The 26,396-nt window shown below is 33.2% G+C and overlaps 3 protein-coding genes across 4 annotated transcripts; 1 reads left to right on the top strand and 2 right to left on the bottom strand.

The window, feature by feature from the left end:
- Positions 1–1,921: 1,921 nt before the first annotated feature.
- LOC144553871 (uncharacterized) lies at positions 1,922–3,304 on the bottom strand. Its single transcript, XM_078302064.1, has 2 exons — positions 3,106–3,304; positions 1,922–2,322 (listed from the first exon to the last, which is right to left on the bottom strand). The coding sequence occupies exons 1-2, from the start codon at positions 3,302–3,304 to the stop codon at positions 1,922–1,924; spliced, it is 600 nt and encodes a 199-aa protein (XP_078158190.1).
- A 482-nt stretch (positions 3,305–3,786) lies between these two features.
- LOC144553870 (uncharacterized) lies at positions 3,787–4,779 on the bottom strand. The gene has a single exon (XM_078302063.1). It carries the CDS (start codon positions 4,777–4,779, stop codon positions 3,787–3,789), a length of 993 nt encoding a protein of 330 aa, XP_078158189.1.
- A 2,627-nt stretch (positions 4,780–7,406) lies between these two features.
- Positions 7,407–13,343, top strand: LOC144554274 (putative glucan 1,3-beta-glucosidase A). Of its 2 annotated transcripts, XM_078302603.1 has the most exons (11): positions 7,409–7,566; positions 7,649–8,260; positions 8,344–8,450; positions 8,537–8,656; positions 9,144–9,326; positions 9,637–9,798; positions 10,081–10,250; positions 10,370–10,522; positions 11,100–11,452; positions 12,184–12,363; positions 13,078–13,343. In XM_078302603.1, exons 2-11 carry the CDS (start codon positions 8,185–8,187, stop codon positions 13,167–13,169), a joined length of 1,596 nt encoding a protein of 531 aa, XP_078158729.1. In that variant the 5' UTR covers positions 7,409–7,566; positions 7,649–8,184; the 3' UTR covers positions 13,170–13,343. The 2 variants fall into 2 exon arrangements, with proteins under 2 accessions (XP_078158728.1, XP_078158729.1); XM_078302602.1 differs by lacking the exons at positions 12,184–12,363; positions 13,078–13,343 and having other exon boundaries at positions 7,407–7,566; positions 11,100–11,933.
- Positions 13,344–26,396: the final 13,053 nt, after the last annotated feature.

Below are 26,396 nucleotides of genomic sequence, written 5' to 3'. Positions count from 1 at the left end.
AAAAACCTTACTAAGAAAACCCAGTGGGATAAAACTTAGTGAAGGGAAAAAGAGTGCAGCGTGTATAATACTCCCCCTCATTTTAATGTATATCTTTTAAGCGACGGATGCCGATCTTCTGTGAAAGTTGCTCAAAAACTTTTCTTGGCAATGATTTTGTGAATAGGTCTGCCAAATTGTCGCTTGATCTGATTTGACAAACATCTATCAAGCCATCCTTTTGTAGATCATGAGTTGAGAAGAATTTTGGCGAGATGTGCTTGGTTCTGTCACCTTTAATATATCCTTATTTAATTTGAGCAATACATGCTGCATTATCTTCATATAGTATTGTCGGGCTTCCTTTGATTGATTCGAGCCCACATTCCTCCTGGATGTGTTGGATCATTGATCTTAACCAGACACATTCTCGACCAGCATCGTATAGAGCAATTAATTCGGCATGATTTGATGATGTTGCTGTCAGTGTCTGTTTTGTCGATCGCCATGAAATTGCAGTACCGCCATATGTAAACACATAACCGGATTGTGATCGGGCTTTATGCGGATCTGATAAATATCCTGCATCTGCATACCCAACTAATTTGGACTTTGTACCTTTTTGATAAAATAGTCCCATATCACGTGTCCCGCAAAGGTAACGAAATACATGTTTAATTCCGTTCCAATGTCGGCGTGTTGGATCAGAACTATATCTTGCTAGTACATTTACAGAAAAAGCAATATCAGGTCTCGTATTATTAGCAAGATACATCAAAGCCCCAATTGCACTTAAGTATGGTACTTCTGGACCAAGAACTTTTTCATTCTTTTCTCGGGGACGGTAAGGATCCTTTTTTATATCAAGTGATCGAACAACCATTGGTGTACTCAGAGGATGAGCTTTGTCCATATTAAAACGTTTCAACATCTTCTGGATATAATTTGATTGATGGACAAAAATACCATTATACAAATGCTCGATCTGCAGGCCGAGACATAATTTTGTTATACCAAGATCTTTCATTTCAAATTCTTTCTTTAATAATTTTGCAGTCTTTTCGATCTCTTGAGGAGACCCAATGATATTTAAATCATCAACATATACTGCAATAATTGTAAAATCTGAGTTTGATCTTTTAATAAAAACACATGGACTAATTACATTAGATTTATATCCTTCTTTTAAGAGATATTCACTGAGTCGATTATACCACATTCGACCCGACTGTTTTAGTCCATATAAAGATCTTTTTAACTTTATAGAGTACATTTCTCGAGGTTTTGATTTTAATGCTTCAGGCATTTTTAATCCTTCAGGGATTTTCATATAGATATCATTATCAAGTGATCCATACAAATAAGCTGTGACTACATCCATGAGGCGCATTTGAAGGTTTTCAGTGATTGTGAGACTGATTAAAAATCTAAGAGTTATTGCATCCATTACAGGTGAATATGTTTCTTCATAATCAACCCCTGGTATTTGTGTAAAACCTTGTGCCACAAGCCTTGCTTTATATCTCACAATTTTATTTTTCTCATTCCTTTTTATTGCAAATACCCACTTGTAACCTACAGGGTTTACATCTTTGGGGGTTAAGACTACAGGTCCAAAAACATTGCGCTTTTCAAGCGAATCTAATTCAGCCTTCAGGGCATCTTTCCATCTTTGCCAATCATTTCTGTGCATACACTCTTCAGGAGTTTTTGGCACATAATCTTCCTCATTTAGCACATCAATTGCTATAGCATATGCAAAAATTTCATCAACACGTGTTTCATTTCTGTTCCATATTGTACCATTCTGTACATAGTTTATTGAGATCTCATAATCACTAGGTTCCTGAGTTTCTTCTGGAACTTCATCCACCTCTTCTGGGGTTTTATCAATCTCTTCTGAGATTTTATTAATCTCTTCTGGGATTTTATCAGTAATCTCTTATGGAGGTACACCAACTGCTTTATTCTGCTCTTTCTTTTTTCGTGGATTTTTATCTTTGGAACCAGTTGGTCTTCCACGTTTTCTCTGTATAGTAACCTCTGCTGGGATTACATCAATTCGAGCAGTTGCATTTAAAGCTGGTACATGTGATGTAGTCACTCTTTTTGTATCTGTAAATGCATCTAGTAATTCATTTGCAATTCTTTGCAAATGTATAATCTTTTGAACTTCCGATTCACATTGACCACTTCGGGGATCAAGATAAGATATTGATGATGCATTCCAAGTTGCTTCTTGTTTTACCAGCTTTTCTTTTTCTCCTCCTAAGATTGGAAATATTGTCTCATCAAATTGACAGTCAGCAAAACGTGCTGTAAAAACATCTCCAGTTAATGGTTCTAAATATTTAATAATTGATGGAGAGTTAAAACCAACATAAATTCCCAATCTTCTTTGTGGTCCCATTTTTGTACATTGTGGTGGAGAAATTGGAACATACACAGTACAACCAAAAATTTTAAGATGGGACAAGTTTGGTTCTCTTCCAGAGACCAATTGTAATGGAGAAAATTTATGATATGCAGTCGGTCTTAATCTAATAAGTGCAGCAGCATGTAAAATGGCATGTCCCCATGCAGAAGATGGTAGATTACATTTCATAAGTAATGGTCTAGCAATCAGTTGCAATCTTTTAATTAATGATTCAGCTAAACCATTTTGTGTATGTACATGAGCCACTGGATGTCCTACCTTAATCCCAATTGACATACAATAATCATTAAATGATTGGGATGTAAATTCTCCTGCATTATCAAGCCGGATTCTTTTAATTTGATAATCCGGAAAATTTGCTCTCAATTGGATTATCTGTGCTAATAGCCTAGCAAATGCAACATTTCTTGTGGCTAATAGGCAAACATGTGACCATCGAGTGGATGCATCAATTAAAACCATAAAATATCTAAATGGTCCACATGGAGGAGAAATAGGCCCACAAATATCTCCTTGAATTCTTTCTAAAAATGTAGGAGATTCATTTTCAATTTTATTTTTAGATGGCCTAATTATCAGTTTTCCAAGAGAACATGCTGCACTTGATAAATCTTTTGATAATATTATTTTCAGGTCCTTTAGGGGATGCCCATTTGCACTTTCAATTATTTTCCTCATCATAATGTTACCTGGATGACCTAATCTGTCATGCCACAGAGTGAACATCTTTGTGTCAAGTAACTTCTGGTTACTTACCATATTTGATTCTATTGGGTTTATGTTCGTACAATATAATCCAGAGGATAAAGCTTCCAGCTTTTCCAATATGATCTTCTGGCCATATTCAATAGATGTAATTTGGAGATACTCAACATTATTTTCAGTCATGGTTTCAAGATGATAGCCATTACGTCGAATATCTTTAAAGCTTAGTAAATTTCTTCTGGATTTACTAGAGTATAATGCATCATTTATAATTAATTTTGTTCCTTCAGGTAACAAGATACAAGCTCTTCCGGAGCCCTCAATTAAATTACTAATGCCAGAAATTGTATTAACATGTGTCTTTGAAGGAGACAATAAAGAAAAATATTTCTTGCTTTTTAGTATTGTGTTTGTTGTTCCACTGTCTACGAGACATTCATCTCTAATATTTACCATAGCTCTTCTGGAGTCTCCAATCATATTCTTTTTCCTTTGAACATAAAAGAAAATGTATAAGATTAAATAAAAGGAAACTAATTTTATTTCATGATAAACATCGACTTACAACATATAAATAAAAAGAAAACTAATTTTATTTCATGATAAACATTGTCTTACAACATATAAATAAAAACTAAACTTATTATAAAGACTGAAAACAAAAACTATTTCATAACATTAATTTCTTCATCAACATTTTCAAAGAAGTCAGAAACATCTAGGTGTGTATCCATATGCAAATCATTTGGGTTGTTTTCAATGAAATTTGTTTCTACTTCTTTTCCCTTTTTCTTGATAGATGCTTGGTAGAGTTCGACTAAATGTTTAGGAGTACGACATGTGCGTGACCAATGGTTTGCCATACCACATCTATAGCAACTATTTTCAGATTTCTTAGAAGATGATGACGGCTTTCCCTTTTCATATCTCCCCGCATTATTTTCATTTGGTTTAGGATTATGACCATCACGTCGCCAAACATTATTGCGACCACGTCCACGACCTCTTCTGGGGCCGCGACCACGTCCTCTTCCATGACCTCCTTTAAATGATGTCGCATTCGCTTCAGGGAATGGACTAGAACCAGTGGGTCGTGATTGATGATTTTTCATCAGAAGCTCGTTATTTTGTTCCACAACAAGAAGACATGATATCAATTCTGAATATTTTTTAAAACCACGCTCTCGATATTGCTGCTGCAAGAGCAAATTCGAAGCATGAAATGTAGAGAATGTTTTCTCTAGCATGTCTTCATCAGTAATCTTTTCTTCGCATAATTTTAATTCAGAAGTTATGCGAAACATTGCGGAATTATACTCACTCACAGATTTAAAATCTTGTAACCTTAAATGAATCCATTCATAACGAGCTTTTGGGAGAAGTACTTGTTTTTGATGGTCATATCTTTCTTTTAAATTTCTCCACAGTTCTGACGGATCTTTCACCGTTAAGTATTTAGCTTTTAAATCCTCATGGAGATGATGACGGAGAAATATCATTGCTTTGGCTTTCTCCTGCTGGGAGGTATTATTTTCAGCTTTTATTGTTTCTCCAAGATTATTTGCGGTAAGGTGGATCTCTGCATCGAGAGTCCATGGGAGATAATTCTTGCCCGATATATCAAGGGCAGTGAACTCAAGTTTTGCAAGGTTTGCCATAAGGACTACAAAATATATATAAAAAAAAAATAATGCTACTATTATTAACTAATTTAATTAAATATGCATTTGTGCTTGATAAAGAAAAAAAAAACGATTGAAGAAAAAGAATCTTAATAACTTCAGGTTATTAAGAGATATTAAGAGAATTAATAACTTCAGGTTACTAAGAAAATTAAGTATTGGAGACATTTTATTTATTTGATAACTTCCGGTTATCATAAATATCATTAACTTCTAATTGTTAGGTAAAATAAAAATATTCAGTGGCATACAATAACTTCCAGTTATTATATTTTATATGAGAATTTCTGGTTCATATAAAAACTGCTGGTTCTTTTTTTTTTTTTTCTTTTTTTTTTTAATATATAAAAACTTGTGGCTAAGAACTTCAGGTTCTCTTGTATAAAAAAAGAAAATTATGATTAAGAACTTCAGGTTCTTTTAGAAAAAGCTTCTAGTTATAGTATGTACAAAAGCTTCTGGCTTTATCATGTACTTGCTTTATCATTCTCTTCAGGGAATGAAAATATTACTCTCATTCAAATAAGAAAATTTCATCCAAGAAATAAAAATTATTACTAATAGTAAGCAATATAAAATAAGAAAATTTCATTTAAGAAATAAAAATTATTACTAACAGTAAAGTTATGAAATGTAATCTAAAGAGTACCTTCTTCTTAAGAAAATCGCGTCGCAATTTGACTAGAGCAAACTCGTGCTGATAACGTATTATAAAACAAAACAAAATAATATTGGGGAGAGGCTAAATCTTATTTCTATATTATATCTCAATCTCAATATTCATCTTGAACCATTTACAAAACATCTATTTATAGGCTAGAGAATGCAAATGAAAAGCCATATAATTAACACGAGAGTTAATACAAAAATTAAATCTAATAGAAAGTGGATGAGGTGGAGAAGGTGAAATGTCTACTATTTATTATTTCATAACAAAATTAACCTTTTTATAAAATGTTTTTCACTTGCTCTTCTAGTTCCTTAGAAGCCAGAGGAAGAGCAATAGTGAAGAATAAATATGTCGTTCACCAATATGGATTGTCACATGATCACGAAGCCCGAGACATCGGCAATTGCACATGACGACGAAGACGAGTAATGCAATGAGAGCAGAGTTGAGCCTAAGGATATCGAGCTCGTCATGACTTAAGTCGCCGATGGAGATATTGTCAGTGCAATCATGGAGCTCACCAATTTGTCAGTTTTTCTATGGGATTGAGGTTGATGTTTTATGTTATATGGGAGACTGAGATCAGATCTTTCTTTGTTTGGTTAACTGGTCGTGTTGTTCTAGTGGTGACTACTCTCTTTTTTACTAATTCTGATTTTGGGGAATATTTGAGTTAATTCAGATAATAAGAATTTGTTATTTTCTTGGGTTCTTTAATTTAAATTTTGCAAGAAAAAATAATTTATTTTACAAAACAGCAGAAAAAATGATTAATTTATTTTATAAAATTGTAAAAGGTATTTAAGATATCCATAAAATCTACGATCTATAAATTTTTTAAATCAGTAGGCATTACATGTAGCCACACTTATTGTTTTGTCCTGAGTTTTTTCTTGTACTTTATGCAGAAAATTAATTAATTGGTGATTGTGATAAATGAGATTTGGCTAATATGCTATGGGTTGCATAGAGGCCTCCCGTGCTACGGCTCAATATTTAACTTTTCAAAATTCAAACGGTCGATCCGAATCGTTCATCTTGTTCTCCATATTAATATGTATTTGGAGACCAAATTTTACATTTTTTTGAAATTTTTTACTATTTTTTTAAATTTATTGAATATCGCTGTTTTTTATAGTCCAGATTTGTCTGGAAAATGTTGCCTCTATGCAATCCATAGCACCGTAGCCAAGTCCGTGATAAAATGTTGCCTACTACAACCACGTTTAACAAAATTGTAGAAGGAATCTAGGAAAGAGTAAAGCACAGGATTGTCTCTTTTTGCACATAAAAGTAAGGGTCCTCCTCAAAAGAGAACCCAATATTCCACTATATTGGCAAATAACACTCAACATATTTGTATATGGTATAATCCTGGAAAAAGTTATTTTGTATATTTTAAATGTTTAAAATTTAATGGGAGAATATCTAGTGTGCCCATCTAAACGTCTGAAATAACCAATTTTCTAATGAAAACGATCATAATATATATCCAATATCCCCACAAATATTTAGCATTCTATTTTCTATCCCCCTTTTAGTTACTTAACCTTTTATTTAGTTTTTTCATAATTGAATTAACAAATATATATATATATTTTTATTTTTACCCTCCTCTCACCCAACAGCATGTTGTATCCATGACTCTGCACATCCCCTGTTTATTCATGTTACTTTTCATGTATAGCGAAAGAGAGAAATTTTTTTTTTGGACTGGCCCTCTGCATTAACTCAAAAGGCAATCTTTCGAGTTAATACATCTGGACCATCCGAAATGCTTTAAATTACGTGCGGATTAGATCCGCACTAATATTTAAGATTTCCAGTGTTAAAATCAGACGGTTGGATTGGTTCTATTTTAAATCAAGATGTATTAACTCAAAAGATTCCTTTTGAGTTAATGCAGAGGATACGTGTTCGGATAAAAATATTACTTTCACCCTCCGCTGCCAGAGCCATCTACGCGAGAAAAGAATAAAAAAGGATCGCCGCGAAGAAAAGGATCGTGGCCGCGCTGCCACCCCGCCTGTTACCGCTGATCGCCGCATGGAGCCCGCTAACCCTAGGTCCTAGCCGCCTGCTACTGCTATTCGGTAAATTCCCTTCTCTCCATTCTCTGAATTCTGATTCCTTTTTGTTAGAAACTGATGTGTTATTGTTGATAAATTGCTGCAGGAGCTTACATGTAATCGGCTAATCGCGCTCTCCTTCCTGGCGTCATCACCATTTCATTGATTAAGCAAAGAAATTTATCAATTTTATGTTTTCTTCGGAAGACTGGACACAAAGGTGTAGAACAGTAGAAGAATGAATTTTTCTTTCAAATTGGGATTTCTTTTTCATTCAATATAAATATATAATGCTTGAACTCATTTTTATCTTGGTGTGACTTTGGTTTTATCTGTATTTTTATCTTGAACTCAATTTGCAACATATTTATATAGTTATGCTTGCCTACCTCTAACAAAATTCCTAACTTCGCCACTGGATTTACCCACTCTTACTGAAAGCACAGTTGCTATTATAATAATCGGAGTCTTAGAGAGCTCTCTTTGGTATAACCCTTGGCCTAAGCAAGGCATAGAATGTGAATATTTCTTGCTTCCCCCACCTCACCACTCCATATCTCTTCGCTATGATTTATCCTCATATCTCATTCAATTGGTCCCCATTTCAAGAAAGCTTCACTCTTTGTACTCCCAAATAGCGAGATGAGTCGCGTTACAAGATTGAGACTTGAGGTCATGATACTATGTCCTATTCTTCTCGCTTTAACACTCTCACCAGGTGACGAGCATGTTTCTTAGTGCTGTTTAATCATTGTTTTGTTCAATTAAGCTCGGATTAATGTGTTTTTTATGGAAATTTAGTTGATGCATTTGACAAGGTAAGAGGGGTAAATTTGGGAGGGTGGTTGGTGGTGGAGCGATGGATCAAGCCTTCACTATTCGATGGAATTCCTAATGGAGATATGTTGGTAGGTCTAGAGATACATCATTTCCAATTTAATTACTATACATGTTTTACTGTGAAACAAAACTTGCATTCTGTATTTTTGCACAGGATGGAACTCAGGTGCAATTGAAGTCTGTAACACTTCAAAAGTATATTACTGCAGTCAGTGGTGGTGGCTCAAATGTCACAGTTGACCGTGATTTTGCTTCTACATGGGAGACTTTTAAGGTCATTTTTTTTCTTTTTTATAGAAATTACTTCTGCTGCTATTTAGTCAGACTCGAATTTGAGTATGATATTTACTTTGAAATTTGAGTTTGACTCGGTCCCAAAAATGGTTGCTTTGTTTTATACATCACATTATATGTGATTACTACAAACATAAAGGCAGGCATGCTACTGACAAAATTTATATGCAAAGATTTCTAAATACTAGTCTGGATATCTTTAGTCACCACCACTATGTACCGGTCATAGCAATGCATATCAGTTGTGTACTGGCTTACCCAATTTTATTGAACAATTCATATGAACTTAAATTAGGCCTCAACTACCATTTTTGTAATCTCCTAATTAAGTGGAAACTGGTAACCTTCATTGAAGTGAGTAACATCACACTTAACATGACTGTGCATTTCTTTTCTCTGGATCTTTGCTTCAAATTCTGATGTGAAATTCTATGATGAAGCACAACCTAACTACTGTTTACCAGCAGCTATGGAGGGTATCAAAAAATCAATTCCAGTTTCGGACCTTGCAAGGCCAATTTCTCACATCAGCAAATGACAATGGTTTGATCACGGCAAACGCCGACTCACCTGGCATGGCAGAGACCTTTTTCATTGAAAGAAGCAGTTCAAGGATTCACATCAAGCCTCTAAATGGGAGCTACATCCAGGTAAAAAACACAGATGCTTAACTTAAAAATTAGATTAACACCAATTATATACAGGGAGGATCCATGTTGAGACGAGAGAGAATGGGGGTCAATTGACCCCCATTCATTTAAAAATAAAATGTACTTGTATATGATTTTCTATACAGTTGAATAGTAAAATGATATGGGTACCGTAAAATTGACCCCCATACGCAGAATGAAAATTTTATATGATTGAACCCATAGCTTGAAAGTCTGGCTCCGCCCCTCATTATATACATATTAGCTCTGAAAGATGGAACTTATAATCACCTTTCTCGTTCTATTTTAGGCAACAACAGACAATGCCCTTATTGCAAATTATCAGTTTCAACCTGATTTTGGCGATGATAATGCGGCGACGTTTGAGATGACAATCGTGGCCAATAACTTGCATGGAGATTACCAGCTTGCTAACGGGTATGGACCCGATAAGGCTAAAACTGTTTTAGCAGTAAGTTTTGCAACTTTTTTTCTTCAGCTAATGCCTAAAACATGAAAGTAGTGTTTCAGTAGACAGCAGATGTCATAGCCATATAGGTATTATAACTGTATTACAACCAAGGGTATATCAGTCTTATTTGGCTTTGTTCTTTTGTATAAAAATCACTACAAGAGTTTTCTTATTCTAGGTTGGCCATATTAAATTAATATAGATTACTGAACACAGACATTTCTTATATCGTAAAATGTGTTATATTGTTTCTTTGTGTAATTTTTTCTGTATAATGCAAAGGAACACAGGAAGACCTTTATCACATCAAATGATTTTGAGTTCCTTTGGAGAAATGGGATAAACACGGTGCGTATTCCTGTCGGTTGGTGGATTGCACAAGATCCGGATCCGCCACCCCCTTTTGTTGGTGGTTCCTTGGCTGCACTGGATAGTGCATTTTCATGGGCACAGTATGTTCAGTCCTTCAACCATTTTTGACAGTTAACACCGTAATTTAATTCAAGGCATAAATTTTCATCAATATCTTTTAATGGTGAATAATAATTTATATTAACCATATCAACACCAGGGCTTATGATATAAAGTGCATTATTGATTTACATGCGGCACCTGGGTCACAAAACGGGATGGAACATAGTGCAAGCAGAGATGGGTCGGTTGATTGGCCTTCACCAGCTTATATTTCACAAACTCTAGATGTCATTAACTTTTTGTCTGCCAGGTATCATTTCAAGACTTCCATTTAAAGCTCAAGATAAGCATACCTACAAATGTTGGTAGTTTTATATTTCTAACAAAAGCTCAGTGTACTAAAATGCTCCATTAAGCAAAACATTCAGATCAAGTTGGTACAGGCCTTTTCTGGATTCAGGTGGGATCATTTCCCAGTGGTCAATTTTGGTATTGTTTCATGCAGATTCGAGTCATTTTGGTTTCTTATCTTGAAACGGTTAATTAGTAGTTACGGTCAAGACAATGTCAGATTGAGTTGGCTTTCTTGTTGGTGCAGGCTTGGCATTCATATCGGGTTCTGGTAATTGAACCACCACACTGCCCCCTCCCCACCCAAACTTATTTGTTGCTCAGATAGAGGTTTTGTGTCATACCTATTCGCTAGTCAAATTGTGGTACTTTTTATTAAGGGAACAGGCTCAAACGTTGAACCACCACACTGCCCCCTCCCCACCCAACACACATATGCTCACACACACAAAGAAAAAAGAGAGAAGAAAAAAAGAAAGAAAAATGCGCAGGGTTAGGGCAAGTGCTTGACTTGAATTTCTTGTTTCGATGCACAGGTACGCCAATAATACAGCTCTATTAGGCATAGAGCTATTGAATGAGCCGTCAGCAGCATCTGTTCCACTAGACATGTTAATTTCTTATTACAAAAATGGATATCAAATTGTGAGAAATTATTCCTCCACAGCATATGTCATAATGTGTCAGAGGATAGGCAACGCGGATCCCATGGAGTTGTATCAGGCAAATATTGGCTCTTCAAATATAGTTTTGGATTTGCATTATTACAACTTGTTTGACCCATATTTTGATAACCTGACGGGGGTTCAGAATATTGAGTTCGTGTACAATAACCGTGCCATGCAGTTGGAGACACTTAACAGGGCTAATGGACCTCTTGTTTTCATTGGTAATGTTATTTTTGGTATCATGGTTGGGTTTTTGCATATTAAGCCCAAACTTTTTGCCTATTTCCAAGCTTGCCAAAATCCCTCGCATTTGCAACAAACACCCGAAGACCTTTTGAATTTTCTTGCCCTTAATACAATTGTTATTGTAACACAAAAATTGAAAAATTGCCGTTTACAATGGAAGGATTGCGTCATGACTTGTTCATCAAGATTGAAAGCTTCTCTAATATGTTGGTTTAATACTTTTAACTGCTTATTATTGTTTGCGGTTACAAGTACAATAAAATGGGGCCATAAGCAAGAATATGAAATGTTGGGTGATATCTGCAAATAGCCAAATACTATTAAATTATGGATATGTAGCAAGAAAAACTTTGATTGGGTAAATTAAAAAAGACACCCATCAAGTTCGGATTTGGAAGGTATTTTTTCTCAAAAAATAAAAATAAAAATTCAAGATACCCTTGTATAATATGAAATGATACCTAGTCTTAGTGATGATTCCATACTTCTCTAGATGCAGTTATTCATTACTATCAGATAGATACTTTCTACAGTATTCCCTATAGATTGTTTATTCCACTTTGCTTCTTTTTGAAAATCAACAGTTCTATCAAAATAAATTTGTATAAACCTGACTTCTATAAGATATGGAATGGGATGGCATTAATTCCTAGTTTGCTATAACTATTGTCATCACTATCATATACTAATTTACTGTAATTTTCAGGGGAGTGGGTTAATGAATGGAATGTTTTAAATGCATCTAAAATCCAATATCAGTTGTTTGGAAGGGCTCAACTGGATGTTTTCAGTAAAGCTTCCTTCGGTTGGTCCTATTGGACACTTAAAAATGATCAGCCACACTGGAATTTTGAGTGGAACATCAAAAACCGGTTTCTTCTTCTAAGTAAGTTCGTGCGCTTACCCTCCTGATATATATTATCATTATACTTGTTTAATCTATGTAGCCCATAGGATGAATCCAAAAAATAGTGGTACCCACTTGTGTTCGATATATATTATCATTATATTTGTTTAATCTATGTAGCCTATAGGATAAATCCAAAAAATAGTGGTACCCACTTGTGTTTGATATATATTATCATTATTCTTGTTTAATCTATGTAGCCCATAGGATGAATCCAAGAATAGTGGTACCCACTTGTGTTTTGCATATTAATTTCTTACCAGTATCTGTCTTTGTCATGGTGCAATCAAAATCTAGAACTAAGACTGCAGCCCAAATCTCCTCTACTTTCTCTTTTTTTTTTTGTTAAACGAAGGGATCAAGGCCCTTATTCTACCACACGGAAAGCAATGTGTTGTAAACTGTGTTAGGCATGGTTCTTACAGTCCAAAGTGGTTGGCACCTGTTCATCGTTGTTTCACGTTTTAATTATTCATTTTATAATCAATAATAACAAAGTGCTTATCTGATTAGTTAGCTTTTTTTAAGCGTTAAATGTGTTGAACAAATAACTAACCAAAAGAATTTGTGTTGACCTGGTATGCACATGTGACAGGAAACTCAAATCATTGACTTTTAAAATTTTAAATTTTAAATTGGAACTTAAAACATATATTTCATGCTTATTTTACCTTTTATAATTAATATTTGCAGGTAATTCATCAGTGAAATTACCAAATTTCTTTTTGTTGGCTGCCTTGTCGTGTGCGACATTCCTACTAACAATCTCAGGTTTTACCAGATAGTCTATGGAAATTATGTTCTGATTTGTAGACAATTTTTTCCTGTAATATTCGTTTAAATTTTGCCTCATTCAATGTATTATTTATATAGTACAGTAGGATAAACATTTTTAATACATCTTTGAAATTCATACGATACACCCTCTCAAGAAAAGGATTGCAATCGACTCTTTGTCATATCCAGAAAATAATAAATGATATTGACTGTTTGATGCAGCCATCTGTGTTGTGAAAGATGTTGAAGGAGAAATAATTGTTGCTAAATAATGTCAAATCGCAATAAATATCGCAAATGATTGAAGAAGAAAATGCAAAGTAATAATCTTACGAAAAAATTACCTTACGTCGTATTTGTTTGGATGGAGAAAGTGAAAGAAAAATTTCTGATTGAATTTTATTTTGTTGGATATTTAATAGAGGATAAGATTACTAGAAGTTATTTTTTTTTAAACCTCTTTTACCTTTTTAAATCTTATATTTTGTCGCTCTTTAAATTGAGGTGTAATGAAGGTAATTGAGATGATCAAATAAGAGAATAAAAAAAGTATATATAATAATTTTCTTTTTCATTTATTTTTGCTTCCCTCATGTTCTTTATCTCGTTTGAACCAATTTGGTTGGTAATTTAGAACAATTTGGTTGGTAATTTTCAATTGGAGCATGAAACAGGAGTTTTCATAAGCTTCTGTCAATGTAAATTTAAAAGAGAAGTTATCTATTTCGGTGTTGTAAATAACGTTATGTACTCGTCGGATGGAGAAGACTAGAAAATGAACAGGTGCCACATATAAAATACTTTCCATACCTAGTCTTAGTATGAGCATGAGCCTTAGTTGTTATTACAAGTTACTTGTAAAATAAAATAACAAATAATTTACTCACTATTAGTGCTTACTAAATCAATTAGTATTTTATACCTTCAGATATTGGAGTACTCGTGCTCATACATCACGGTCGTATGCTCGGGGAAAACATACATCTAATTGAGATGATTTTTCATTCAAGTATTCCGTTTATATGATCGCTATACAACAAAAAAAAGGCATTAGTTAATTAACTGTTATAGTCATATTCTCGGCGGACATTTTTATTTTTACCCTTTTTTTATAAATATTTTATTAAAAATAACTACAGTTTAGCCAAATTTTTAAAAATAACCAAACCGTATATATTTTTTGCGGTTTGGATTTATGGTCCTAAACCGCAGAAAATATTTACGGTTTCGGTTTTTTTTTTTTTTTGCACTATAAATACAGAAGAAACTCTAACTTAACAATTCCATCAAAACCATCTATATTATTCAGCTCACCATAATACACTTATCTATCATACTAATTTATACATGCTCTCAGTTTGAGAAGTTAACAATTCCATCGAAACATTTTCCTCTAATTTAACAATTCCATCATACTGATTTCTACATGCTCTCTGTTTGTGAAGTTTTTGTACTTTCAGGGGGTCTATTTGTAAATTTTAAAAAACTTCTTTGCATATTTCATATAATCAGAGGGGTTTATATGCAAAAGGGTATCATTTAATCATATTTGGGCTTCAAGATTGGTGTTGTTTCACATATACATTTTATCAATTTTGTCAATATTTGAAACTTGAGATCTCTCAAACTACTTGAAGGTTTTAGGAGAAATTTCACAGGAATGTTCTATGATGTCAAGATTGCATGTCAATCAATTTTCATGATTTTTGGGACATGATTTCATGGCTTAAAGGCCATGCAATGGTAGGGTAAACTTTAGAGCTGCTGCTATGTGCACTCTTTTACCAGTTTGATCAATTTTTGAGACCTGATATCTCTTGATCTGTTTGGAGATTTTATATGAAACTTTGCAATCTTGTTCTATGATATTAAAATTGTATGTCAATCAATTTTCATGATTTTTGAAACATGATTTCATGATTTAGATGTTGTGCAAAGACAGGCAAATTTAAAACTGCTGCTGTGTGCACACCTTTACCAGTTTGAACAATATTTGAGACCTGATATTTCTTGATCTGTTTGGAGGTTTTGTATGAAACTTTGCAGTCTTGTTCTATGATGTCAAGACTGCATGTCAGTCAATTTTCATGATTTTTGGAGATGTTTTGCTATGTTAAGTAGAGGTGCAAAATTGGGTTCAAAATGAAACTGTGAGTTGTGCAGTTTTTTTATTTTTTATTCTGTTCCAGGCTGTTCCTGGTCGAAACAGTTTGTTCCTGGATAGTGCAGAAAATGCTATAGTTCGATCAGATCCAAAACAGGCTGTTCCAGGCCGAAACCAATGTGCAGAAAAGACTATAGTTCGGCCAGAGCCAAAACAGAGGCATGAAGCATTTATTTTTGTTATTTTTGAACCATATTAATTGTAATGCATTTATTTTTGTTATTTTTGAACCTCAGCTTATACCGTACGGCAGTCTGACTTAGTTGAATTTTCAGTATTTCACCATGTTGCATATTGTGTATTTCGCATGACGTATTTGCATACTTCACGTGATGTTCTATTTTGATGCTTCCTTCAGAATTGATCTAAGTATGACATTTTTACTCTGTTTTTTGTCTAAATTTGCAACTTTCTTCAAAACCTGCCAAAATATATAGCCTAAAAACACGTTTGTGGTGAATAATTCAGAAAAATTGATATTTTGCATATGTTTTTCCACTATTTTTCGTACTAAAAAGTAGTGATTTTCGCTATATAAATTGGCATTATCAAAATTCAATGTAATATGCATATTACCGTAACTTCACTTAAGAATAAATATGTCATTGACCAATGCGTTGCCCACAACTTTATATTACCTGCTCGAGTTTCATCAGTAAACCCGAAGTGTTAAGTTGTGCTTAATTTTTTTTTGTGTAGCCGTTATTCTGACAAGAAACAATAATATAACCCGAACTATTTACCTTAATTTTTGTCTAACTGAACTGGATTTTCTTTATTTAATTGACCGCGTGTATATGTTGCAGTTTATTTTGCGTGCGTGCCTCCTTCCTTTACACACCGTTTATTTGGAAATAATTTAGATTCATATTTATGATGTGTTGTGTATAATTAATATTTTTGTAATAGTGTGTCTTTGTCTAATGTTGTAGCACATTGCCCCCAAAGAGTACCACAAGTGCCTGATCTGTGTGTGTTTGGGGTGTAACCTTAAGAATTTTTTTTTCGAATTAACTAAATTTAAGTGGTAAAAAATTGTGGTTTATAAGTTATTTAAATGTATTCATTTTTCATAATTATTTGACAAATGGACTATATACTAAATGAAATTGAAAATTTTACAAACTTAATATGTAAAGACATCAATTGTGAAGTCGGCTAAAAATAATCCGATAGATTTTGAAAATAAACATATATAGTAACAAATGACTTGGTGATTATAACAAGACGCTAGCTTTACTCCACTTTTTTATGTGCAAAACAACTATTTTCTTATTTTTAAGTGATATGATAGTTGAGGAATAACTTTCTCGAATTACTATTTCTTTTTTTTTTGAGTAAAGATTGGAGGTCATGTCACCCAACTATTTAAGCTGTCAAACAATAGGCGCCAGGAAGAGAGAAAATGAGTCCACGTTCTCAAAACCAAAGTTCATGGGCTTTTCGATTTGGATAAGGAGGCACAGATAGCCAACGAGAGGGTGCTCCGTATATTAAAGGGGGGGGCCGGGTTTTTTTATTTATTAAAAGGCCTCTGTAAATTTTCTGGGCCAAGGGAGCGGGTCAAGGCTCAGGCTGGCCCAGGCCTTGGTTCCGCCCCTGGTCATAATTAAATGGATACTATTATTAATTCCATTTGTTCTGATCTATATTCTTCGCCGTGTTGTTTATAATCCCCATAAAATAAAATTCAATGATTGTTGTAAACTTTACGGCAAGCATTGAATCTTTTTTATTGGGTGTAAAGAAAAAAAAAAAAGGGCTCAAGAAAAGAAATTTTTTTTGTGTATCTCCGAAGCTGAGATTTTATTGGGTGTGTGCACAATAATTTAACCAACAAAGGAGCTCAAGAAAAAACAGCCAGAAATTTTAACGGAAGAAGCTCAAGAAAAATTGAGATTTTCGGAGCAATGTTTTATTTGTTAAAGATGAATGGGGGTTTGCGCTTTGACTAAGCCTTATCAAAGGCCTATAAAAGTTTGATAATGAGACTTAATTTTGGTTGCAGATATCTAATCCAAATATAAATATCCTTTCAGGTCCAATTTAATTTCCGCAATCTCCGCCACTCTGTCTGAACTCTCAACTACCACCTCGTTACACTTTCTTCTTTCTTTTCTCTTTCTTGTTATATATTTTTTTATTTTTGTCCCACCATACGACAAGAGTCAAGACTCAAGATAATAGTGATCATTCTAAAAATAATAGTGATCATTCTAAAAATGAATCTCGTCCAACTAATTATGCTCCATTTTCGGAAGTAAATGAAACCCACATAATAGTGATCATTCTAAAAATACATGTTTTACCAAAAGTGAAAAAAATAATTCAGAAACTTTTTTTTTGGCCAAAATAACGAATAAGAAAATTCATATTATCATGATCTACATCAATTATCACTGAAAAATAAAGAGAAAATGATCGGAACAATTTTTTTAATGCGTAGTTTGTACAAGTCCCTCAGATTTAATGTGCTTTTCACTAATGTTGTAGCACAGTTTTTGGTACCACAAGTGCCTCTATGTGTGTTTGGGGTGTAGGCTTAATTTTTTTTTTTAGAATTAATTATACTCAAGCGGTGAAAAAATTGAAACATTATAATTTATTTTAATATATTCATTTTTCATCATTATTTAACCTGTTGAGTACTATATGCTAAATGAAATTGAGAATTTTACAAACTTAATATGTAAAGACATTAATTATAAAGAACGGTTTAACAATTTGAATTTGTTGTTTGAACCGAATTTAATAGATTTTAGAAATAAACGTAGCAACAAATAGCTTGGTGATCAGCTTAACAAGACACTAGCTTTACTCCACTTTTTATGTGAAAAAAATTATTTTCTTATTTTTATGTGATCTGGTAGCTTGGCTTGGGAATAAACTTTCCTGAATTAAATTTGAAAAACATACATTCTTGTAAAATGATTCAATGTTAGATATGAAAATTACTTGTAAAAGAAAAAACAAACCATACATTTATTTCAAAAAATGTATGTTAATTAATGCACACAAAAAAATATTATGTCATAATTAAATGGATACTATTATTAATTCCATTTGTTTCATCTATGTCCTTCTCCGTGTTGTTTATAATCCCCATAAAAAAAAAATTCAATGCTTGCTGTAAAGAAAAAAAAAAAAAGAGTTGCAGAGAAACAAGTTTTCTGTATCTCCGAATCTGAGATTTTATTGGGTGTGTGCACAATAATTTAACCAACAAAGGAGCTCAAGAAAAAACAGCCAGAAATTTTAACGGAAGAAGCTCAAGAAAAATTGAGATTTTCGGAGCAATGTTTTATTTGTTAAAGATGAATGGGGGTTTGCGCTTTGACTAAGCCTTATCAAAGGCCTAAAAAAGTTTGATAATGAGACTTAATTTTGGTTGCAGATATCTAATCCAAATATAAATATCCATTCAGGCCCAATTTAATTTCCGCAATCTCCGCCACTCTGTCTGAACTCTCAACTACCACCTCGTTACACTTTCTTCTTTCTTTTCTCTTTCTTGTTATATATTTTTTTATTGAGTAATGATTTTGTCCCCCGCCTTCTAGTCCCCTAATCGTCCCCCGCTAACTGTCAATGTTTTGCATCCCAACTAAAACTATTCAAAAGAAATGCAACTCCTTTTTCGTTTGTCGTTTTCTTTCATCTCTTTGACTTTTGTCTTCCTCTCTCTCCTTATCTGACTTTCCTTGCTTCCCCATCTCTCTTCTTTTCTCTACATCTAAAATAAGGACATGGTCGTCACCGCTGCCACCCCGGCCAACACCGCCGGTGGACGTTCTTCATGGAGAACACTTCATATCTTCGCTAGTGGGGCCCACTTCGCATCTACTAGCGACAGCACCGGCTCTTCGTCTAAGTCGACTCAACCTCAATCAACAGCGCCAGTAGTGGCAACGAGTTTCTCATCTGAACCCGTTAATCTCAACTTCTCCACCACCCGACCCACATCTACCTCATCCGCTTCTACAAGGATCTGAAATCGATAGAGGCGAAGCAACTCAAAAGAGATGTGAATGTTTGGAGATGGTTGTCCCCCGCCTTCTAGTCCCCTAATCGTCCCCCGCTAACTGTCAATGTTTTGCATCCCAACTAAAACTATTCAAAAGAAATGCAACTCCTTTTTCGTTTGTCGTTTTCTTTCATCTCTTTGACTTTTGTCTTCCTCTCTCCCCTTATCTGACTTTCCTTGCTTCCCCATCTCTCTTCTTTTCTCTACATCTAAAATAAGGACATGGTCGTCACCGCTGCCACCCCGGCCAACACCGCCGGTGGACGTTCTTCATGGAGAACACTTCATATCTTCGCTAGTGGGGCCCACTTCGCATCTACTAGCGACAGCACCGGCTCTTCGTCTAAGTCGACTCAACCTCAATCAACAGCGCCAGTAGTGGCAACGAGTTTCTCATCTGAACCCGTTAATCTCAACTTCTCCACCACCCGACCCACATCTACCTCATCCGCTTCTACAAGGATCTGAAATCGATAGAGGCGAAGCAACTCAAAAGAGATGTGAATGTTTGGAGATGGTTGAGGTTTATTAAAAAAAAATTTAACATTAATATTCGTACATAAATTCATAGGTATGAATACAAATGTTAATACGGTTACTATTATCTATGAATAACAAAATAATTAAAGTCAAATATTGTTTCATAACAATACGCACTTTCACGCTTAAGTATGAATACTAAGTGTTTTAGATATCAATAAATCAGATGAGGTGTGGATGAAAAAAATAATAACAAAAATGAGTAGATATGAATACTTCATGTCTGAACTATTGGTAAAATATATGCATCACAGTAACACTAAAATTTGACCAAGTAGATATGAATACTTCATGTCTTAAAAATTGGTAAAACATATGCATCACAGTAACAACAAAATTTGACCAAGTAAATATGAATACTTTATTTGTTAGATATGCATACTTCATGTTAGATATGAATACTTCTTGGAAGATGTGGGGGTGAGAGAGATGAATCTGACAATGAATTTTGAATTGTATAAATTATTTCGAACATGTATGAATACTTCGTAATCGTCAGTATGAATACTTATTGGAAGAGGTGGGGTGAGAGAGATGAATCTGACTTTGAATTTTGAATTGTATAAATTATTTCAAACATGTATGAATACTTCGTAATCGTCAGTATGAATACTTCATTTGTTTAGATATGAATACTTCTTTATTTAGATATGAATAATATATAGATTCGCTGTAGTGGTCCACAATTTTGGCAAATGTTGCTTTCAGACGGTTGCGGTCCCCAATCCAGGCTGTCACAAGACGTCAGCGGTCCCCCTGGTCGTTACTGGTCCCCTCCAGCTTGTGTTTACATATGACGAATGGTTTTGATAATAAGTATGAATACTATAAATTCGTAGGTATGAATACTATACGTTTTGACTATTAATGAAATAGCATTAATCTTGCTTTTTGGTGGTAGTTAGCATGTTTTAACTATTTTTTTTGTCTTTTAGTGCGGGAGACAGATAGGGGACTGAAATAGGGGGACTGTTAGTCGATCCCTTTTTTATTTTTGTCCCACCATACGACAAGAGTCAAGACTCAAGATAACTCAGACAACTCCCAATTAATTTAATTGAGAATAAGCAAAGGAGAAGGATTTCGATTGATTGCTTCGTCAGTTGGTCTAATGCGCTAATTGATTAATTATTGCTCTGCGGGGCCGATTTTTTTATTTTTATTCAAAATATAAATTGAATTTTAAAAATTAACCGAACCGGTTGTCAAATTTTAAATCTACCCAAACCGGTTAACGGTTAACCGGACCAAATTTCCGGTTAACGGTTAACCGGACCAAATTTCCGGTTAACGGTTAACCGGACCCTTTGAAATAGTCCGGTTAACCGTTAACCGGAAATTTGGTCTGGGTTCGCTTAACCGTTAACCGGATTCGTTGGTTCGCTTAACCGTTAACCGAACCTGATTTTTTTTTTTTTTTTTTAAAACAGAAAATTTTAAATGTTTTTTTTTCTATTGAAAATATACATGAAAATTCGTATTTAGATTTATCAAATTTACACAAAAAAAATTTGTAAATCAAATATGAAATTTAAAATTATAGAAAAATACACATACACATACACATATACATATACATATACATATACATAAATAATATACGGTTACCAATTTTTTTTTTTTTTTTACTTTTTTTACTTTTTTTTAAAACAGAAAATTTTAAATTTTTTTATTTTTCTATTGAAAATATACATGAAAATTCGTATTTAGATTTATCAAATTTACACCAAAAATTTTTGTAAATCAAATATGAAATTTAAAATTATAGAAAAATACACATACACATACACATATACATATACATATACATATACATATACATATACATATACATAAATAATATACGGTTACCAATTTTTTTTTTTTTTTTACTTTTTTTACTTTTTTTTAAAACAGAAAATTTTAAATTTTTTTATTTTTCTATTGAAAATATACATGAAAATTCGTATTTAGATTTATCAAATTTACACCAAAAAATTTTGTAAATCAAATATGAAATTTAAAATTATAGAAAAATACACATACACATACACATACACATACACATACACATACACATACACATACACATACACATACACATACACATACACATACACATACACATACACATATACATAAATAATATACGGTTACCAATTTTTTTTTCTTTTTTACTTTTTTTACTTTTTTTTAAAACAAAAAATTTTAAATTTTTTTATTTTTCTATTGAAAATATACATGAAAATTCGTATTTAGATTTATCAAATTTACACCAAAAAATTTTGTAAATCAAATATGAAATTTAAAATTATAGAAAAATACACATACACATATACATATACATATACATATACATATACATATACATATACATATACATATACATATACATATACATATACATATACATATACATATACATATACATATACATATACATATACATATACATATACATATACATATACATATACATATACATATACATATACATATACATATACATATACATATACATATACATATACATATACATATACATATACATATACATATACATATACATATACATATACATATACATATACATATACATATACATATACATATACATATACATATACATATACATATACATATACATATACATATACATATACATATACATATACATATACATATACATATACATATACATATACATATACATATACATATACATATACATATACATATACATATACATATACATATACATATACATATACATATACATATACATATACATATACATATACATATACATATACATATACATATACATATACATATACATATACATATACATATACATATACATATACATATACATATACATATACATATACATATACATATACATATACATATACATATACATATACATATACATATACATATACATATACATATACATATACATATACATATACATATACATATACATATACATATACATATACATATACATATACATATACATATACATATACATATACATATACATATACATATACATATACATATACATATACATATACATATACATATACATATACATATACATATACATATACATATACATATACAGAGTTAGGCTGGGGTGCTATGGATAGCATAGTGGCCTTCCGTGCTACGGCTCAATATTCAAGTTTTCAAAATTCAAACGGTCGATCCGAACCGTTCATCTTATTCTCCATATTAATATCTGCTTGGAGACCAAATTTTATAATTTTCTGAATTTTTTTACTATTTATTAAGCCACTTTGAAAATCGCTAATCCAACGGTTTTACTGTTTTGTGCAGCCACCGTTGGATCAACAATTTTGTAAAATACTTAATAAATAGTAAAAAAATTCAGAAAAATGTAAAATTTGGTCTCCAAGCAGATATTAATATGGAGAATAAGATGAACGGTTTGGATCGACTGTTTGGATTTTGAAAAATCGAATATTGAGCCGTAGCATAGAGGCCTCTATGCTATCCATAGCACCCCAGCCTAACTCTACATATACATATACATATACATATACATATACATATACATATACATATACATATACATATACATATACATATACATATACATATACATATACATATACATATACATATACGAGTAAAGCTAGCGTGTGACATGCTCACCAAGAAAGTTTGGTGAGCATAACTCCAAAAATATATCGGATCGACGTCAAATGTCAAATCCAAACCGTTGAAATCCATGTACTTCATGAGTGATGCATATACATGCAAAATTTTGAAAGTTTCGAGTTTATTTGCTACACGGTCAAGTGGTCAAAGAAATAATAAAAATTGAATATATAAAATAACTTATAATAAAATGTTCATTTCTTTGACCACTTGACCGTATAGCAAATAAACTCGAAACTTTCAAAATTTTGCATGTATATGCATCACTCATGAAGTACATGGATTTCAATGGTTTGGATTTGACATTTGACGTCGATCCGATATACTTTTGGAGTTATGCTCACCAAACTTTCTTGGTGAGCACGTCACACGCTAGCTTTACTCTACATATACATATACATATACATATACATATACATATACATATACATATACATATACATATACATATACATATACATATACATATACATATACATATACATATACATATACATATACATATACATATACATATACATATAAAAGGTTACCAATTTTTTTTTCTTTTTTACTTTTTTTACTTTTTTTTTAAAACAGAAAATTTTAATTTTTTATATTTTTCTATTGAAAATATACATGAAAATTCGTATTTAGATTTATCAAATTTACACCAAAAAAATTTGTAAATCAAATATGAAATTTAAAATTTAAAATTTGTAAATCAAATATGATACATATACATACACATATACATACACATATACATACACATATACATATACATATACATATACATATATGTTCGCGTGAAAGCGCAACGCAAGTTTCGGTACGCTTGGGGGCGTACCTTTTAAAACCGCGGTTACACCTTCCGATTAGGGTTGCAAGTGTACAACCCTATCGAGGAGTATAATCGGGTATCGATCCACAGGGACGGTTCCTTTATCTAGATATTTACTTATCTCGACTAAAGACTAGAAGTGAGAAAAAGGGGTTTTGGTGTTTAATTTTCCTAAGGAATCAACTCAAGCAATCACACAATGATATAGAATAGTAGATGTGCAAGAAAAGGTATAAACTGTGTTTTGATTTGGGATAAAAGGTGTTTCAAGGGTTTCAGACTTCATCTCTGATTTGCCTCTAGTGGTACGGCCCTTACCAAGTTGGTACGGCCAGGCCGCACCAACCTGGTATGACCAAGCCGTATGGGGCTTGGTACGGGTAGGCCGCACCACTCTTGTAAGGGCCGTACTGGTTTACCAGAACAGAGCTTACAAGTTCGAGTTGATGCATTTCTTGCTGGTACCTCGTATTAAACTCTTGATAAAGGTTCAATTGACCATACCTAAGGTTCCTAAACCTCAACTCTCGTTTGTTGGTTCAAGATCTAAGTTTTGGATTCAATTCTTCACCTTCTAGGGTTTCTAAACCTCAACTCTCGTGTTTTGGTCCAGATCCTCTAGTTGATTGATTGGAGATCTAAGGTAACCTCTAATCTGTCGATTAGAGGAGAATTCAACCTTTCGGCTTCAATTCGATCAAGTCTACCTAAAGGGATTGGTTTGGTTGAGAGAAGGCAATGGTCACATGACCTTGTTAGGGTTGATCTACCACTATAGGCACACCACATGCAATCACAGAAACACAAAGCAATCAAGAAAAGCAAATTCACAATCAATTCAATCACAAGAGTTCATACAAGATCCAAATCAAGAAAAGCAACACAAATCAAGAAAATCCATCTACAAACCCTAGAAACGAAAGTCTACTACTCACAAGTCATGGATCTGTCCAGATATACAAGAAAAGAGATAGAGAAAGTCATGAAAGAACTAGATTGAAGATCGGGAATGGAGAAGGTGTAGATCCGTCGATTCTCGCCTCTTCCTCTTCCTTGATCTTCTCTTCTTGCTCCTTTGCTCTCTTTCTCTCTTTCACTGAGCTCTCAATCTGGAATGAAGTGGAATCCCCGAAAATGGAGAGATCCCTCGCTTTAAATAGCCTCTGCCTAGATTTGAATTCTGTCAGGCGGCATCTATGTACGGCCCGTACCAAGGTGGTACGGCCAGGCCGTACAAGATGGGAAAGAGGCTGGATCGGCTAAGTCTGGTAAGGGCCGTACCAAATCTGGTAAGGGCCGTACCAAGCCTGGTAAGGGTAGGCCGTACCAAGTCTGGTAAGGGCTGTACCAAGCCTGGTAAGGGCCGTACCAAGGTGGTACGGCTAGGCCGTACCAAGCCTGGTAAGGGTCGTACCAGGGAGTCCAAAAACGCCGTTTCTTCGTGTATTTTGCTCCAATCCTGCAGAAAACAAACAAACTCTCAGCAGTACCAAATTCTAAGGATATATCAATGAAATGCACATGATTTTGACAATTTAGAACGTGAATTTGGTACGAAATCAAGTCAAATATAGGCTAAATATGCGAGGTATCAATATACATATACATATACATATACATATTTGATTTACAAATTTTTTGGGTGTAAATTTGATAAATCTAAATACGAATTTTCATGTATATTTTCAATAGAAAAAAAAAACATTTAAAATTTTCTGTTTAAAAAAAAAAAAAAAAAAAAATCGGGTTCGGTTAACGGTTAAGCGAACCAACGAATCCGGTTAACGGTTAAGCGAACCCAGACCAAATTTCCGGTTAACGGTTAACCGGACTATTTCAAAGGGTCCGGTTAACCGTTAACCGGAAATTTGGTCCGATTAACGGTTAACCGGTTTGGGTAGATTTAAAATTTGACAACCGGTTCGGTTAATTTTTAAAATTCAATTTATATTTTGGATAAAAATAAAAAAATCGGTCTGCGGGGCCTATGCATTAAGCAAAAGCTCCTTTAT

This window comes from Carex rostrata, chromosome 5, assembly GCF_964058835.1.
Source record: "Carex rostrata chromosome 5, lpCarRost1.2, whole genome shotgun sequence".
In the NCBI taxonomy this organism is placed as follows: Eukaryota; Viridiplantae; Streptophyta; class Magnoliopsida; order Poales; family Cyperaceae; genus Carex; species Carex rostrata.
Note: the sequence above shows the minus strand (reverse complement) of the source record. Positions and strands in the feature narration are given on the sequence as shown.